The sequence below is a fragment of the Rattus rattus genome, chromosome 9 (genome assembly GCF_011064425.1).
Source record: "Rattus rattus isolate New Zealand chromosome 9, Rrattus_CSIRO_v1, whole genome shotgun sequence".
Taxonomy (NCBI): Eukaryota; Metazoa; Chordata; class Mammalia; order Rodentia; family Muridae; genus Rattus; species Rattus rattus.
Genome location: NC_046162.1, coordinates 64008486 through 64027278, shown reverse-complemented (window position 1 = coordinate 64027278; position 18793 = coordinate 64008486). Strand labels below are relative to the sequence as shown.

At 55.9% G+C, this 18793-nt stretch overlaps 1 protein-coding gene across 5 annotated transcripts in view; it reads left to right on the top strand.

The window, feature by feature from the left end:
- Nucleotides 1-18793, top strand: part of Baiap2 (BAR/IMD domain containing adaptor protein 2) — a 65686-nt gene that overhangs the window by 46001 nt on the left and 892 nt on the right. The window contains exons 7-14 of one of the 5 annotated variants that reach the window (XM_032913480.1): nucleotides 6851-7003; nucleotides 9438-9662; nucleotides 9808-10009; nucleotides 10407-10608; nucleotides 11564-11632; nucleotides 12088-12250; nucleotides 13468-13502; nucleotides 15988-16035. In XM_032913480.1, coding sequence (XP_032769371.1) covers nucleotides 6851-7003; nucleotides 9438-9662; nucleotides 9808-10009; nucleotides 10407-10608; nucleotides 11564-11632; nucleotides 12088-12250; nucleotides 13468-13502; nucleotides 15988-16015 — 1077 coding nt within the window. In that variant the 3' untranslated portion in view covers nucleotides 16016-16035. Of the gene's footprint in view, nucleotides 1-6850; nucleotides 7004-9437; nucleotides 9663-9807; nucleotides 10010-10406; nucleotides 10609-11563; nucleotides 11633-12087; nucleotides 12251-13467; nucleotides 13503-13992; nucleotides 15547-15987; nucleotides 16036-18793 lie in introns of those variants that run through there. The other 4 variants (XM_032913482.1, XM_032913479.1, XM_032913481.1 and 1 more) reach the window with 4 other exon arrangements.

Sequence of the window (18793 nt, the reverse complement as noted above, 5' to 3'; positions counted from 1 at the left end):
CAGGAGATGGGAAAGGTGTTCTCCTGGGGAGCAGTGGACATGCTAGGCCTGGGGTGTGGCCTCTGTCCCCAGCTCAGACATTGAGGATGTGGTCATCCCTTTAGAATCCTCTTGGAAAATGAAAAGTAAAAACCACACTGAGGTTTTAGGGCAAACCAGACTCTCACTCCCTCTCACGGCAGGGGAGGAGGAACCTGTGACTCAGACACCCTGTGGCAAGTGGGGGGGGAGACCAGCCCCAGACTATGAGAGGTGCTTAGCTGTCTTTTGTGAGCCTCTGTCCTCCCCCATCCCCTCCCCAGGGATGAGGTGGACCTGAGTGGTCATGCTGGCCTCTGGTAACAGCTAGCCGCCCAACCAGCTGATACCCTAGGATCGCCTAAGCGAAGACACTGAGAGGGTATGCTGGTGCCTCCTTTCCACCATGTCATTTCTGAGCAGCCCTTACCCTGCACCCTGGGTAGAGCTGGGTGTGCCATTGTGCTTGGGTCTGAATTTTTTCTGGTTTTGTCCTATTTGACTCCTCCCCCAGCCTAGCTCTTATTAGAACAAGACAGGCAGGCACAGGTAGGAGGCTGTCTGCAAATGACAGTCTTCTGAGAGTGTGACACTGCCTTTGCTCTTCCTGCTGTGTGACTTGCCATCTCCCCCCTTAGCCGGCCCTCACCCTCCAGAGTAGCGAGTGTGAGGAAGGGGGGATTAGGAGACGTAGAAAGAGGGGGTCTGCCAGTGTGATGACCTTAGGTACGTTTGGGCTTGGAGAGCAGTTTGCCTTTCCCTGCCCTTGTGCTCACTCTGGGTTCTAAGGGAGAGGCAGCTGAGGCACAGCTTCATGCTGAAGCCCCAAAGAGCAAAAGCTCAGAGAAAAGCAACTGGGAGTGGGTAGGCAGGCCTCACCACAGTCGAGACCACTCTGAAACCGATGTGGCCCAGTGGGAGGCCCTGGAAGGCTCCGCCTGACCCACCGTCTGCACATGGTCCTACTGTTGGCAGAGAGCATGCCAGGTACGCTGTGCAGGACAGCTAGCTGTCCTCCGTCCTCCCTGAGATGACATGAAAGGGGAAGCTAGCTGTTTTAAAAAAGGAACTGGTCCATGCCCTAGGTAGGTGCCTGCCTTAGAAGGTGGTGATGGCGTGCCCACCGTACTCTCACGAGGATTTCTGGGTGTAGATAGCTGGGGTCTGTTCACCATGACACAGGGGCCGCTCCGATGGCTTTGGCACCTCTGGAATCATCATTTGTGTCCCTTTGTGGGGTTTGCCTGTTCTCGGGGCCTGAGAGAAGGGAACGATTCATTCTATTTAAAGGGCTGTGTAATTAACAAAGCAAACACAAAATAACCGTGGCTGAGATCCTCACAGCATATAATAGCAGAGGCTGGCCCGCCCAGAGTGTGATGTGGTGCAGGCACTGTGCCCTCACCCCAGCACACAGGGCGGAAGGTCTTGTTAGCTCTGGATCTCAGAGACAACCAAGTGCAGGCCTGGCCTCCAGTCAGGCCTCACATGGTCACATGAGGAAGACTGCCAGGTCCTGTTCTTACAAAGCTGCTCCTGCTGCCCTGGGGACACCCATAGCCACACCTAGCTCTAGGGAACTCCCAGAGGCAGGCCTTCATTCCGCCTGCTTCCACTGGCAGATGGTTTGAAGATTGAGTTTCTGACACATTAACTTTCGGGGACATTTTGGTCTATAGCAGTGCTCCCTGTAAGGTGGAATAGCCAGTCCTGCCATCTGCCAGCCTTTGAGCATGGAAGCACCAACCCTGTCCACCATGGGCAACATCTGCTATCTCCTGCATTTCCCTGGTGCCAGACCCTTCCTTGGCTTCAGGGCCCCAGTGGCTTCAGACAACATGGAACTTCAGGTTCTCGCTGCTCCCTCCCTCCCTCCCTCCCAGAACAACCCAGGGCTTCTGAGTTGTCTCCTTGGGAGTCTCGATCCACAGTGTTAAGAGTGGGACCGAGCCTCGGGAACTCATTCATAAGCTGTAGGGGACCTTGGGCAGCCCAGGGGTTTGACAGTCGTGGGAAAGCCTCAGTGGTCAGTGGATTAGGGTGAACCACAGCAGCTTCAGATTTTTCCAAAACATCCTTCCCCGCCCTGAGTCACCGGCTGGCTCTGGAGCAGAGGAGACACACTTTCCAATCACTTCTGTCTTCTCAGATTACAGGGCTGTTCTGCTGGGTGACTAAGTGGGAGCGTTGTTTCTGTGGGTCTTAAATGCTTTCAGTTGGGCGTTTCTATAGTGCCGTCTCCATAGCACCCAGCTAAGCAAGGAGCTGTGAGGCAATGTGGGGTGGGTGGGGACAGCAGGAACCTGGCCACTGGGGGACAGGCTTAATGCCATTTTAAATGGCCTGATGCCAAGCTATTGGCAGTGCAGGCTCAGGTCATGTTCTATACCCTGCTTCCCAGCAAGTGTAGCGGTCACACCACACTGGGGGGCTCTGCTCCCTTCCTCACTGATGAGGAGCCTGGACACCTGTAGGGCTTACACCGCCATCCCTGCCCTTGCTGCTGCCTCCTTTTATGGGGACACTTCACTCGGTCCAGATTTCCAGGATCTTCCTGGTAAAGCTGTGGGCTGTCTGAGGACTCAGTGGCCTGGAAAAGGAGGTCAGGAAAGTCGGTTGTTATTCCTAGACAGAGTGGCAGCCACATGTCACTGGCAGGCTTCGCTGTGCTGCTGCCCGAAGCCTTAGGACCAACCTTCTCCCGGATGCCCGAGGCTTGCCTTCTCCCAGGTCAGACTGAAGCTGGCGATGCCAGACCAGGCTGGTACGTGGTCCGGGGCTCCTCCTGCCTCCCAGCTGGGGACCTTTAGCAATCCCTGTAAGTGCCCTGCTCTGATGTTCTGCCCCCTCCTTTTCACGGACCACCCCTAGGTGCCCAGTATAACCTGTGAGGTGACATTATTCCTAGGGGTGCGTAAGTAAATGGGAATCTTAAACCTAAGACACCATGCCCTCCTAACTCACAGGCTTCCAGGCCCTGCTAATGAGGCCGGGCCCCACACGGTGCCCTGTACCCCAGGGAGCTGAAAGGTAGTGCGCAGCCTACAAACCCAGAAACTGCTGCTGGTGGGCAGGCCTCAGGCCTCCGTTTGGAAGGTGCTGTTCTCAGGGCAAGGAGGCCCAGGGGGCCTTGTGGCCTGGTTTATACTGATGTCCTAGGTGACCGTTCTAAGTGGTGCCTCCTTTCTGAAGTCCCAGGATGGTGAAACAGTGCAGATTATCATCGGCACCTTCTCCTCTCCCCTCTCACAGCACCTCAGACTGCTGCTGAGCCCCTTTGACTGCTGCTGTCCTTGAGAAGTCTCTGGAAGAGGGCAGTGGCCCAAGGATCCACCCTAGCTATCCTCCAGGCTTTGGTTGTTTCTTAGCTGGCCACCAAGCTCTGTGTGTGTGTGTGTGTGTGTGTGTGTGTGTGTGTGTGTGTGTGTGTGTGTGTGTGTGTGTCTGTGTGTGTCTGTGTGTGTCTGTGTGTGTCTGTGTGTGTGTCTGTCCATTCATATCCCTGTGTCAGAGGTCAAGTCATAGGAGGAACTATTCACAACCTAGTTCAACCCTGAAGGCCGGAGTGCCCCAGTCCCAGACAGTTGATGACCTGGGATGGATGAGTGGGACGCGCGGGAGGCCATTGCTAAGCCCTTGATGACAGGCAGGTGTGTCCCTCTCCTGGAGAGTGGCCCACTCCTTCCTGACCCAGTACATGGCTGCTCTCATCCCACCATTCTTCCCTTAAGCTTGGGAAGGAGCTCACACCCAGGCTGAGCCTCCTCCAAGACTCCCTGGAGTCCTCCCAGCACAGCTCCTGTGGGGGCAACAAGGCTCATGCCCCACCCCCTACTTCCCAGAGGACCCTGGAGTGCAGGGGAGGTTCAGGGAGCAGGAAGCCCTGGTAGGCGCATGTTGCATAACCAGAGGAAAAGTACTTGGCGCTGTGGAGGAGAGAGAGGAGGATCAGAGAGGGAGGAGGTAATGCCCCCCCCCCCCATCACAACAGCAGAACCCACTGGCAGGCTGGAAAGTCACTCTCACCTGGTATTTTGACTTCTCTTGTTACAATAAGAGAAGGCTGGGCCCTGCTGCCCCTTAGAGGACCAAGACCCATTCTCAGGACTTCTCAGGCTGGTCCTGGCAATGGAGAGGTCTGGAGTTTAGTGTGGAGCTGCAGGAGCAGAAGCAGCAATCTGTGGGTTTGGTGGCAAGGGTGTGAGTTTGGCAGGCCTTGACCTTGGAGAGCTCGGTGCTGGCTGGTAAGCAGAGTTGGTAAATTGCACCAATAGCCTCGGTGAAGACCAGCCCCCACCCAGCTGGGCTTCCCCTCTTCTGTCCCTCCAGCTGAGCCTTGTGTGGGGAGATGCTAAGGGAACAGCCTGCTCCAACCCCCTCTGCCGCCCACAGCTCAGCCGCCCACCCACGCTGAGTCAGAGCTCCGAGGTGGTTGTGAGTCAGCTGTGAGCGCCCTGGCAGCTCAGGCCTGCCCCCTGCTGGAAGGCGGCCACGTTAGGACGCACTTCTGCAGCAGCCGCTCCTGGGCCGCATGGCCGGCCGGCTGAGCACTCTGCTTCAGGCGCTGGGGGTTCAGCCTGGCAGGGGTGGGTGCAGGAGATGCACTAGAGAGGTTTCGTAGCAGAAAAATTTTGCCCATACCTGGATGTGAAGAGGCATTTGGGTAGTTTGATTATCACAGTAGACTTTAGCCCTGAAACCAAGTGCCACACACTGCCACGGGGCCTTGGTGTGTACTCCTCCAGCCTGGTGTCCTGGAGGGGGTCATGGAGGAGAGAAGTTAGAGGGATAGGCACACTCCTTCCAGAGACAAAGCCTTGGGCCAACCTGCTACTGGTGCCTGTGCCTTCCCCTTCTCAGGAAAAGCCCCAGGAGAGCTGAGCATGGTGGGCGTGCTTGCCACTCTCACGTGCCTCTGACCTGGGGCGCGGACCCCGGTGTCCCAGTTGTTCTCCCAAACTGCCGCTTTTCTGATTTTCTGTCTAAGGCGACAGCCTTGCAGCACGGCTCCGTCCAGTAGTTTCCTTTGGTGTGGATGGTTTATATCTATTGATGAGGTTCTCTTCCAAATTGTGAACTACATATAACTGATACAAGTCACCACTATCATCAGTAAGTGAGCAGCTCAGAGGCAGGAGCGTTTCCCTAGGTTGGACGGTTTAAAAGTGACAAGGTCTCAGGTATCCTAGGGTAGGCTCATTCCCTGTATAGCGGAGGAGACCTTCAGGAGTGCTGGGAATACAGGAGTGCCGCACTACACCTCACTCTTGTGCTGTGCAGATGCCTACCAGCGAGCTCTACACTTCCAGTCTAGAGCGCCTGTCTTCATGCTGTGTGTCAGCACCTCCATCTGTCCCCCAAATCTCTATCTTTACAGTCTGTGACTATCCCCAGTCAACTGCCAAATGTCACCTGATACCACCTTCTCCCTGGTCCCAATGAAGTTGGCCTCCCTGGACTCTCTGGACTTCCCTACCTCTCTGTCTTGGCACATTCAGAGTAGGTAGTCAGGTCTGGAGGTTTGCACTGGTCTTGAACTTTTTGACAAGAACCTTCCTGGGTAGGTTATGTTTCCCCCTGAAAGCTCAAGACAGCTGTTGGTGGCCAAAGACATACCTGTGACCTGAGGGACTTCAGAGGGACTGAGTCCTTAGACAGGATTTGGGGAGGACAGTGCTCTCAGAGTTCTACAGAAGCATTTGAGCACATGTCTCTCCTGAGCCCAGAGTATCTGAGGACTGGGGGCGGCTTACAAAACCACCCAGATCGGATACCCAGGTGAAACGCAAATAACCCAGATGGAAAGGTGAGGTCATTCCCAGCTCACACTCTGTGAGGACCCCACCAGGCACGCACTGTCCCAGGGTCAGTGACCTGTGTCTTTGATGAAGGCCTCTCTTCGCCTGCGTATGGTATTCCATTGGAACAGTCTAAGGCTTGCTCACCTGTCCCGCTCTCCACTTCCTCCATGGTGGGTGCCTGTGGTCTCTCTCCAGCAGCAGGCTTCCCTGAGTCTCCTCAGTCAGTATCTCTTGAGACCATTCTGTATCTGCTGGAGCTGAGACTCTGAGGCAAGAGAAACTCTAGGTGGCATGAACCTCAGAACTGCCCTGTGGTTTATGGAGCCCCCACTCTGCCATTTCTGTGCTACATGCAGCTGAAGCCTGGAAGGGATGGCCACCACCAGTGCCTTACCTTCCCCTTCTCAGGGAAAAGTCCAAGGAATGCTGGGATTGGTGGCACATGCTTGTAATCCCGCATGGCAGGCAGAGACAGGAAGACTACCTCATGCTCAGGGCATAACTAAGTTTTATAGTTCAAAGCTAGCCTGCCTACATGGAGACCCTTTCTCAAAAATATATTTGTATGGGGACTGGGGAGATGGCTCAATGGATAAAGCACTTGCCACAGAAGTGTAAGGATCACAGTTCTGATCCCTGGCACCCACATAAGTGTCAGGCAAGCCTGGCAGCAGGTACCTGTTGTCCCCGCACTCGGGAGGTGGAGATGGGCTCCCGGGCAAGCTAGGCTAATAGAGTTAGGGAGCTCTAGGTTCCATGCGCTCCGGGTTCTGAGAGAGACCCTGCTTCAGTAGAAAGTGATCAAGGAAAACCCCAGTGTTGATTTCTGGCTCCATGTGCACACTTCCCTCCCAGGTGCACGTTCATTAGCCTGGAGATCTTCCACCTAGGTTGTCCTCGGGACAAAGATCCTGGGCACCACTGGCAGGCGTGCAAAGAGCGGCCTGCAGAGATGGCTGCGTATGTTGCCTAAACCCAGGCAAGATCTGCCTTCTGCTCACTGGCCTATTCCCTCTGTGTCCTGCCCCCAGTACATCGATGCCATCAGCAACAAGCAGGGCGAGCTGGAGAACTACGTGTCTGACGGCTACAAGACAGCACTCACTGAGGAGCGCAGGAGGTTCTGCTTCCTGGTGGAAAAGCAATGTGCGGTGGCCAAGAACTCCGCTGCCTACCACTCCAAGGTGAGCTAACACTGCAGGCCACCGGCCTTCCTGCTCAGTGCAGCCGGCCCCGTTTGCAGGCGGGAACTCGTTGTCAATGGACCCAGATTGTGTGTGAGTGTCTGAGCTCCCAGACTGGGCATGGGCATCCTGTACACCTCAGACTGAGGAACAGAGTTCTATAGAAGAATTGCCAGGTCAAAGGGCATGACATTTTAAAGACCTACATTAGGAACTGCTGGATGTTTTAGGAGACTGTCTGCTGAGAAGAGTCCAGGAGTGGACTTTGGGAATTCTTAAATCACCATTGGCTTTTCTGCTCCAGCCAAGGTCTAGACTGATGTTAGGGAGGGAGTGGCACAGCCCCCTGGCTCTTCCCGCAATCCTGACTATGCCATCTAAACATCTGGTAGCTCATGGGCTCGTGGGTCTACAGGCTGTCATACTGGTGACTTCTAGCCTCTAAGGCCGGGCCTTGTCACCAGATGTCTGGACCTTCCTGCCGTAATGTCTAATAAGTAGCTGCCACCATAGTGTGGCTGCCCCCATGTAACTGGCCACTCATCCCATGTCATACCTACGCAGCTGTGGGTCCTGCTCAGCTCCCAAGTCCCTCCCGTTCACTTCTCAGCCCAGACCTGGTCACATGGTGTCCTCTGAGTCCTCCCTTGCCCCCACTTTTTCTGGTGTTCATTGACTCCACCGTTCCTGGTTCATCCATGACCCCTAAGAGACCAGCCTCCTTCCATTAAGTCTAGTGAGTGCTACCTATTGGACACCTCCCCCATGCTTGCTCTCTCTGCCTTCTTCCACCACAGGACACACACACACACACACACACACACACTTCCTGGGAAGTGCCACATTCCAGAACCTGGCCCATCCTTGCAGAACAAAGAAAGCTTTTATGAAGAGCTGCAAACTCCAGGATGGTCTGCCATGAGCCCTGCTTGTGTGGCTTGGGGTAGGACATTCAGAAGGCTCACATAACCACAGGGGTAGGGAAGACTCTGATGGTAGACTCTTGCTGGAAACACGTTGGGGTGAGTGGAACCCTATCATTCACAGCATCTGTAGGAGCTGAGGTGGGGTCAGATTGTGTCTGGAATATTCAAGAGCGTAGATATAATCAGTCATCGCAGCCAACCATGAAGACCATGTTCATGTCCTTGTGAGTGAAGGTGGTCAGGAGACTGGTACCATACACACTGACATGTGTCCTTCCCACTGTCATGTGTGCTCACACACATAAGCTAGAAGCTCTGCTCTGGTCCTCGGGGCCTTTGATATCAAGAAAACAGAAGCCCAGAGGCTTCTTTCTCACCTGGTAAGGTTACTGCTTCCTGGTCGTTTGACTGACTGGGTACCCTTGCCTGCACAGAGCTGTGAGCTGGCAGCAGCGTGTGCCCACTAGTGGGGACCAGCGTTGTGTCAGGTCTGGGAGGAAGAGCTCTGACCTCCCTGTATAGGCAGCTGGCCATGCTGCTGCATACAGGCACTGAAGACAGGTCCTGATGGCCGTCTCACGACCCTCTGCAGCACTACAGACCCACTGGCCAGTGGCTAGCAGGGGCACAGGCTGCCTTACCTGTGCTCAGATGCCAGGCACAGCTGCAGTGCCCATTCAGGCCTTTGACTTAACTCAAACAGACACAAGACCCTAAAAGTAGAACTCTGTGCATGTCTGTGCTCCCTCATCCTGTGAACATTTTTGTGGGGGAAGGGGGCAGAGACAGGGTTTCTCTCTGTAGCCCTGGTTGTCCTGGAACTCACTCTGTAGACCAGACTGGTCTTGAACTCAGGGATCGGCCTGACTCTGCCTCTGAATGCTGGGATTAAAGGTGTGTGCCAATACCACCCAGCTCCCTGTGTGCACTCTGTGCTCATGGGATTAGTCTGTGCCTCAGACAGACCTTCATGTGCCCCAGAGGCAAGCTAAGCTCTTCCCCATAGATCCAAGTGGCAAGCAGGTCCAACAGAGGTCACCTTTGTACATCTCCAGTCTCCCGGCCTGACCATGCCTCGATGGCTCTGTCCCATCTCCAATTTTAACCCTTCTCTCACCTGCCAGTTGGTTCCTTCCTTGCAGTTGTGTCCACAAAGGAGCTGCCAATCCTGGGACTGGCCATGCAAGCTTATCCATTTCTTTATTCTGTAGACCACTGGGAAGCACTACCAAAACATGGCCTCCTTGGTCTGATCTCATCCTGTGTTCTCTCAGCGACCTAGCATATAAGTGCACACTCTTTAGCAAGTCTCCCTTTTCGAGATGCAAGGCCTCAGGTTGAAGAACCCTTGATAAAGAACAACCCTGGGGCCAGGCAAGGCCACAGACACACAAGGGTTGATACTCAGGGAGACAGTTGATACTCAGGGAGACACTTGTGGACTGTGCCCCACAGTAGGACCCTGCACTGCTCCTCACACCCTTCTCATCCTGTGTCTTCCACTCCAGGGCAAGGAGTTGCTAGCCCAGAAGCTGCCTTTGTGGCAGCAAGCCTGTGCTGACCCCAACAAGATCCCAGACCGTGCTGCCCAGCTGATGCAGCAGATGGCCAACAGCAATGGCTCCATCCTTCCAAGTGCCCTGTCAGCCTCCAAGTCCAACCTGGTCATCTCAGACCCCATTCCCGGGGCCAAGCCCTTGCCAGTGCCGCCGGAACTGGCCCCGTTCGTGGGGGTGAGTCCTGGGCCTTTAGAAGCATAGGGGGCGGGTGCTCTCTCTGCTCTGGGTGCTAGCATGTTCTCCAGAAGGAAAGCCCAATGCGCTGAGCCCAGGCCCCTGCTGGCTCCCAGCGACGCCCTGCCCCTGCCTCTCCCTCCAGCGGATGTCTGCTCAGGAGAATGTACCTGTCATGAATGGCGTCGCAGGCGCGGACAGCGAGGACTACAACCCCTGGGCCGACCGAAAGGCTGCCCAGCCCAAATCCCTGTCTCCCCCGCAGTCTCAAAGCAAGCTGAGCGACTCGTACTCCAACACACTCCCCGTGCGCAAGAGCGTGACCCCGAAGAACAGCTATGCCACCAGTAAGGGCCTGAGGGCGCTAGTCTGAGAAACCAAGGCTTGTGAGTGCGTGTGCGTGCACATGACTGTGCGAGTATGTATGTAGGTATATATACAAACACCGAGTTTCTGCATGGTATATGTGTGCATATGCCTATGTGCATGTCTACAAATACCTGTTAGTGGTATGTGCCTGGACACGTAACGCATGTGTGAGCATGTAGCGTGTATCGACTGGGAGTGTGGCACGGTGGAATGAGACCAGGACCCTGTCTTCAGCAGACAGATGGGCCAGAGGGTGGAGGGGCTTCAGCTGATCATGGGCAGCTCCCGTGTTTGCTCCACGACTGTTGTTAATACCTGCGTCCCGGCCCCACCTACCATGGACTGCGCTCTCACACACACCCGTTGTCTCGGCAGCTGAGAACAAGACACTGCCACGGTCAAGCTCCATGGCAGCCGGCCTAGAACGTAACGGCCGCATGCGGGTCAAGGCCATTTTCTCCCACGCGGCCGGCGACAATAGCACTCTGCTGAGCTTCAAGGAGGGCGACCTCATCACGCTGCTAGTGCCCGAGGCCCGAGACGGCTGGCACTATGGCGAGAGCGAGAAGACCAAGATGTGAGCACCCACCCACAGAGACAGAGTCTGAAGCAAACACAAGGGAGGGAGTGGCGGCACTCAGGTGTGCTAGCCTGGTCACAGGGTCTCCTTGCGGGAAACCTGAGCAGGAGAGACCAGGAAGGCATGATGGCACACACCTCGGCCTTTCCCCTACCAGCCAATCTTTATAGCAGCCAAGCCGCTGGCTACTACTTCTGTCTCCCGGTGCTTGACCATTCTTTGGCACAGGCACAGTGTTCTAAATGCATATTCACTGTGGCACACTTGACTATTTCCAAGATAGGGGCCTGTGGTTTCCCTGGCAGAGCAGACTTGACCTCCGCCCCCACCCCAAACACACACAGCAAACTCTCCTATAGGTTTGAATAGTCTTCAGCAATGTCACTAAGTCTCAGGGTCACCAGCTTTGCCTAACTTAACACCTATTACAAGACACAGAGTGAACAGCCCAATCTTGGTGCTACCTGGAGGCACCCCATATCCCCCCACAAGAAAAGTCCCAGTAGTTCTTGTCTAGCTGAGTCTCAGGCACATGTGTGGCTAAGCAGCTGTGGACAAGATGAGGTATGAACCGAGCTTTGCTGTGGCCCAGCGGCAGCCACATGCTGATCAGGGAGCCTCAGAAAGGACCCTGGAGGAGAGGAGCTCATACTTGCCTCCGTCCCAGTGGTCTCCTGGTCTTGGAGCTATGACCATCAGGGTAGTGGGCTGTGTCAGGTGAGGTACAGGTTGTCAGACCATGACCACCAGGCAGGGCAGCTGGACTGCCTCAGCCTTGGTACTGGGCCCCAGCCACACTGTTGGGCTCTGGAACATGAGCACCTGTTCTTCCTCATATGGATCAGGGCAGGCTGGGGAGCTGGGGAGGCTCGGGGTCTGACAGGGGTCCTGTCATGCATCTGGAGGGCCTATGCAATGGAACCTGGACTCTCACCTAGGTCCTTCCTTCTAGGCGGGGCTGGTTCCCCTTCTCCTACACTCGGGTCCTGGACAGCGACGGAAGTGACAGGTTGCACATGAGGTGAGCATACAGGCGAGGACTGAGACCCCTGGGCACAAAACTGGGCAGTATTTCCAGTTCTTTCCCCTCAGAGCCATCTCATAGGCCCTGCTGCATGCTTGAGACAGTGTGGAAGGGGGTGGGAGGTGGGTCCTAAGAGCCCCGGGAATGCTGGGAAGAATGCAGGTGGAATGCGGGACAGTTGTTAGCCAGCCCATCATGATTGGGCTGTACTGCCTACTGTGGAGCGTTGGAGGGACCCTGTGCCAGGGATTCAGCAGCCAGAATTTGACAGTTTCCTCCTGGTGCTTCTGTATGTGCAGCTCAGGAACCCGGCAGGGAGGTTAGACAGAAATACCTATATTTCACTGGCTGCCGACAGCAGCCCGATGGGGTGAGTGAGGCATGGGGAAGGAGATTGAGCATCTCCAGATGTGCTATACTGTGGCCAGCCACTGAGCCTCTCGACCCCACAGCCTGCAGCAGGGTAAGAGCAGCAGCACAGGCAACCTCCTGGACAAGGATGACCTGGCCCTCCCTCCTCCTGACTACGGCACATCCTCCCGGGCATTCCCCAGCCAGACAGCTGGGACTTTCAAGCAAAGACCCTACAGTGTGGCAGTTCCTGCCTTCTCTCAGGTGAGTCCTGGGGCTTGGATGGATCTGCATAGAGGGAACATGGGTGTGGCTGACAGGCTTGTGGCAGAGGCTCCATGACTTGCGGTTTTTAGCCTCACACCCTACCAGACTGGAGCTACTCACTACCTGTCTGCTAGGTGGGGTTGGGGACTCGGGCACAGCTGGCCTGTGGGTCATCCTGAATACCCATTATTGCCCAGGGCCAAGGAAATCAGAAACCCTATTCCTAGCAGCAGCAGGGTGCTTGGTCACATCCAACTGGTAGCATGACCTGCTGCTGCCCAGAGCTTTTTAGTCAGTGTGAAGCCATAGATGACTGATTAAGGCCTTAGGCCCTGGGGAGAGTCCCTGGCAAACTCCTGACAAAGTACTCAGAGTGTCGGAGTTCAGTTGGACTTTGAGTGTAGGACAGAGCTATGGGGCGAAGACTGACTCCTGTAGACCTGGGACTCAAATGTGAAGGATATGGGTCTGTTCTCCCCTTGGGGCAGAAGGGACAGCAGTTTGTCTTTGACTCTAGTCCTAGGGCAGGGCCTCTGCCTGGAGAGGGAGAAGAGACAGACAGACAGACAGACAGACAGACAGTGTCTTGGGCCACCTGAGGACCATCATGGTGTCCCAGTATCTGAGGGGTCCTGGTGACTGTATGAGCCAAGCATGTGCACTCATAGGAGGCAGGCAAGACCCTCCCTTTGGCTATACCCATCCTGACCTAGAGGGGTGGTGAAGCTTTGGAAGTGCTGCCTCCAGGGAGCCCACGGTTCAGGCAGTGCGAGTGTGATCGGGGGATGAGTCTAAGGAGGTCTAGATTGTAGTGATCCTTGGCTGGGTCAGAGCCACACTGGAGCTGGTGGTGGCAGTGGTGTCCAGTCTCACCTGGTTGGAGTTGTGGACATGGGCACAGGCCAGCCTCTGGGCAGCATTGGTTGGAGGAGGCATTTAAAGTGAAATCATAAAATGGATTGCCTGTTATGTACAGAAAGCACACATGGTCCAGTCTGCCCTGGCCACGTAGGAAATGTGAGAGGTCACCACATCCAGGTCACCATAGTCTCTGGAGAGCTCCCCAACCAGTGACTCCTGGGGAGCCCAACCTAGACCTCAAGAGGGGCAGGGCCATCTTTATGGGAACTGTACTAGGCACACGGTGTCAATCAGTCAGCCTTTGGTTTGTGGTCTCTGGTGCCGAACTTGACTGCCTTGCCTTTGTCCCCCAGGGTCTGGATGACTACGGGGCACGGTCTGTGAGCAGGTAAGAGGCTTCAGGCTTCTTTGGGACTGGGTGGGTAGCCACAGGTGTGGTTGGGGTAACCTCTCCCTTGGGGCCTGGCTTTTCTTACTCTGAGAACCGGAAGCTTGACCCTAATCCTGCTACCAGAGTTGGACCCACCTGCCCGAACTGGGCTCCTGCTCTGCTCCTTTCTGAGTGGAGTGAGCCCCTTCTCCATCCTGCTGGGTCTTGGTGTCTTGGCCTGCTCCGTTCATCCCAGCAGGCAGGGCAGGGTTGGGGAGGGTTGTCAGCCCACCTCGAGGCCTTTTCTCCCTAGATCCAGGTAGGACCTCCCCAAGGGCTGCAGTGGCTGCCCGCTGAGCACAGTCTTGTTCTGGGTTCATCATCGTCCCAGAGGCCAGGCAGCCTGGCTGCTGGCTGGCCAGGGCTCTGCCGGGTGGCGGGCGGGCCTGCTGCCCCTGGCCGGCAGTGGGCATGCGTCTGGGCAGCTGTCCTGTGCTTTGTTCCACAGTGGCAGTGGCACGCTGGTGTCCACAGTGTGAGGACGCTGACCCCAGGCAGCTGCTCTGAAGAGCGCCCCCCAGTCTCCATCGGTTTCCCTCCTCAGCTCTCGTTGGTTTGTTCTTGGGTTGTTTTCTTTCCCACCCGCTCCTGCCTTTTGGTTGGTGATCCCAGACTCTGAAATCCCCCAGGGTCCATGGTGCTGCTCCCTGCGCCCCTGCGCTCACGCCCCCAGCAAGTGTCCCCAACCTTGAGCATTAACTGCCAGGTGGGGGCCTGCTGGCTGAGTGGCAAAGCAGCGTCCTCACCTGCTGCCCTAGCCCTGTGGTGTTCACGACACACATCCCTTTTCTAAGGCTGGCCATGAGCCAGGGCTAGAGTTTGAAGAAAAAAAAAAATCTTAAAAAAAGAAAAAAAAAAAAGAAAAGAAAAAAGAAAAACAGGAAAAAGGACTATTTTTTTCCTAAAAACAAAAAACAGATATGCATGGACTCCGGTGTACGTACTGTTATTCTGCATCACCCCCAGAGTGCTGGCGTCTTCTAGAACAGGACAGGACTTAGGGTCCTGGGGGGGATCAAGCCCAGGGGCCTTGACCTGCCTCAGGCCCCTTCTAAGGGCTGCACCAGGAAAAGAGGCATAGGCACTTGGGAGCCTCCTGAGGAAGCTGGCCACTCCTGTGATGGAGGCTACAGCCCCAGCCAGGCCCTGCCCACCCCACAAGCCAGGCACTAGGCTTCTTCCTCGGCAGATACTGCTGGGCAGGCGAACGTAGAGCAGAGTGCGGCGTCCCGACACAGGGTGGCGTTACCTCATGCAGTGCCCTGGTGGGAGCTGGCGGCCAGAGCAGGTGCTGCCCGGCCACATGCGAACATTCCAAAGACCTCAAGACCAAGCCCACCCACCCGTCCACACACACACACTTTTGGGGAATCGTTTCTATAACCAGCCTTTGAGAGAGTCGTGGCTACCTGTTGCGCCCGGGCTGCAGAGGGTTCGGCCAGCCTGTCAGGGCCGGGGGGAGAAGCAGGCTCCGGCCCAGTCCCTCCTAAGCACTCTCATCTTTTGTGTGTCTTGGTAACTTTAGAAACAGGCACACTGGACTCAGTGGCTACTGGTTTTGTCTCTTCACACACTGAATTCTGGGCAGCGGAGCCCAAGGCCCAGTGGGCTCAGCCCTACAGCTGGCAGAAGCCCCTGGGAAGCCGCGGACGCACCTCTGATGTGGTTAGCAAAACCCAGCAAGCCTGCTGAGGACTAGGGCGTGGCTGGTCCAGTCTGACAGCAGCAGCAGCTCAGACACAGACAGACCCTGTTTTATATTTAAGGAAAACACAGCCAGAGCCTGGACCTGTGTAAAGAACTTTGTGTTGTTCTAATTTTGCTAAAAGATTTCAAATCCAGGGGATTCCATGTGCAATGGATGAATGTAGACACAAAACAGCAAACTTGTAAGAAGATGTAAAGTGCTAAAAATATTTTTTTCCTTTTTCCTCTCCTTTTTTTTAATCTGACCTGTGCCTGTACTGCGTCAACTGTTGGAATAAAGGCTTTATTTACTGCACTGAGCTGGTTTGGTGCCTCCTTCCAGCTCTCTGGCATGCACTGGGGCTGTGCAGGCCAAGCCACGCCTCAGGGCACCCCGACTTGCAGCCCATCTTCAGTCTCTTAGCTCACCCGCAGATCATCCCAGGTCATTGCGGAGACCAGTCTAGGCTTGCAGACAGTGCAAGCCCAGCTGACTCTGATGATGATACCCAGGTGGCCCGCCACCCCGGCTGAGAGAGCAGGGCCTAGAGGGGCTCGGTGCAGCAAGAGTGAGCCCTTTAGTCCCCCTTCTCTGCCCAGCAGAGAGTTGTGTGCTCAAGGATCGTAGGCCCCTTCCTAGCAGCCTGCACCTACCCCATCGGTCGTCCATCCTGCCTGGCCTTCTGCCTCCTGGTGTCCATCCGTGGACATTGTCGGCTACTCTAGCTTTACCAATAAGCCTTGTGTTTCCTTACAGCGCGGATGTCGAAGTGGCCAGATTTTGAGCTGCCCCTGACTAGAGTTAGTAAGTTGCCCTGGTCTTCTGCCCATCTGTCTGCATCTGTAATGGCTATGGCTAGACCCTCTCTGGCCTGAGTCAGGACAGCCTCCACAGGAGGGGTCTGGGCCTGGGCAGGGCTTGGGAGTCTGCTGAGATGCCTTGCTCCGGGCGTGGGCCTTCCTTCTACCGGTTCCCTCCTCAGGCTTGTGGTTCACCTACCTTCCTTCTCCTGGAGGCTTGTGGTTCTAACTCTGCCCCATCGCTGCCTTCCCTGCGGAATATGGGGCTGGCCTAGATCTGTTCTCTTCTACCCTACAGGGTGGTTCCTCACCATCAAAGGGTGACATAGCACGTACCTGGGTATTCATGTGGGATGCCATGGGTGTTGGTCACGAGTCCAGCCGTTGAGTACCACAGCCAAACAGAGCCTGGGTCAGGTGGCCCTGCGCCATCAGATCTTCCCTCTTCTGGTTCCTCAACCTCCCACATGACACTGACCAGGCTGCTTTTCCCTTGGTGCTGCAGACGTGGGCCAACATAGAGCACTTGGGGCAGGGAGGGAGGAGGGCACTGCTGGACATTGTCCACCACAGTGCAAGGGGCTTTTATTCCCTTCCCACACCATGGAGCGGGTGTCATGAGAAGCCAGGACCTGTGTCCCTTTGCAAGAGTGGTCATTATCTCCCCGATAGTCACAGTGATGTACCCCAGCCCATGTTCAGCCAGAACTCTCCCTGCTGCCTTCCTGGGTATCCGGAACGTGAGTTCTGGAGTAAAGTTCCGCTAAAGTTTGCAGAGAATGAAGTGTCCTTGGCTGACTCTGAGCCGGCCACCTTCTCCTGTCTCTGTCTCTACATCCAAGACGTTCTCTGGGAGGCCTGCACCTCCTGCCCAAGCCTGGCAGACCCCTACCTCACTGCCCACTGGGTCCCACTAAACCAGTTATGAACCATGAGAAAAGGCTCAAGGAGGCTGGTGTAGCCTCTTCTGGGGACCAGGTCTCTTGTGTGTGCTGGGACTGAGACGTGGGTGTGGTGGGCAGAGGCAGAGTGGGTCTGCTAGCTGAGCACAGTGCTGCATGCCCCACGCAGCTCCTGTCCCTTCCAGCTCACCTAGTGAAGGGAGGGAAAGGGTGTCCGCCCTGAATTCATGCCTGCAGGAGAGCTGCCACCACCTTTGGCTTAGTTCTGGGGGTACCCCAGCCCTGTGTAGGTAGGAGAAATGGAAACCCACAGTTGTGCACAGGTCCTCCGTGGGGTCTCGTTCCACGACTGATGGGGGAACAGTGAACCATGAGATGTCGAGGGCAGGCTGGACCGACCGCTGCAGGGAGCCCGGCCTCTCTGGGCTCTGGTCACAGCATTGTTCATAGATGACTACAAAGCCAGGGAGGAAACTGACGCAGGCTCCACTACCCAGCCGGTGTCCCACCGTGCTGCCAAGTCCATCCTGCATGAATGCCACTGGTCATTCCTGGATGCCTGGTCCTCCGTTCCCCAGTTGGTGAGGCTTCCCTTGTCGAGTCCTCCCACTCCTGGTGATAGGCTGTGCCCGGCACACCACATGCTGGCCATGTCCCCTTCAGGTTAATCTCACTAGTCTGGCTGGCTGTCTGTAGAAGGAAAATGTGTCCCCAGGTTCTGCTGACGGGAACATGTACAGAGCGAAACTTTGCAGTGGCTTTGGTATCTGTAGATGGTTCTTTGTGCTCCAAATGGCCCCAAGACTTTGTGAGGGGGAGAAAAGAAAATGTTTCAGAGCCTCTTGGGTAGGGCCCTCTCGGTCTGAACTTTCATTCTGGTCCTAGCCAGTAATAGGTTCGGTGAGTAACTGTGTGAGCCAAGCGCAGCAGGAGTGAGGCATGTTCTGCAGATATCTCAGCCATTCTGCCCTGTTACCAGGGGCAACCTAGTTGCTCTGTGGTATCCCATTCCCTCAACAGGAAGACTGCACTTATTCCAAGTCTCCCCAGAGCTGCTACCCTCGCCAGCTTTGGGAGCCCTTCTGTAGACTCTGGAGTGGGCCAAGGGCAGCCCATGGTAGAGGCTGCAGCTAGTGCCCTCACTGCAGTGGCCAGGGTCTGTATCTCACAGGGCAACATCCCACCATGAGGGACTGCAGCCATCAGCATAGAGCGGAGAGAGGTGTAGCCTGGCCTGGGGCGGAGCTCAAGCCGCAGGCATAGCAGATGGCGGCCCTTAATCTCTGGCTCTCGGGAACAGCAGTGGAGCCACAGACACCACCTGGGAGGAGGAGACAGTCAGGGACCTGTGCCTCTTCCCTGAGCTTCACCTTTACAACCTCACAGTCCGAGTGTTTCAGACTTTTAGATAACATCATCTTCAGGAGAATGTAGGGTGAGACTCTACCTATGTAGGTCTTCTTGGGGAGCCTGAGCAGACAGCCTGCTAGCCCACCCTGGGCCTACCACCAGCCCCCCGGGCTTCCGAGAACCCTCCAGGGCCAGAGGTGACCCCATCGCAGGTAATGGCCGTGGAGCCGAGCACGCTTCCCTAGAAGTGCAGTCTTGTGCCTTGCGAGTCCCCATGTCCACGTGCCATCTGTGCTGTCACCGTGGAGCTGCCTGGCCCTTCCCACCTGCTGCCCTGTGCTGTTCCACTGGAGTGGGTCCTCCCAAGCCTAACAGGGACAGCAAAACAGGCTGCTGGGAGGGCTGGGCTGGTGCAGCCCGTCTGTGCCCATCCGTTCCATTGCTACGTCTTGTCTTGAGTCATGTTTGTGTTATCAGCTATGGCCCCAGGGGTGGCCAGTCCCTCGGCAA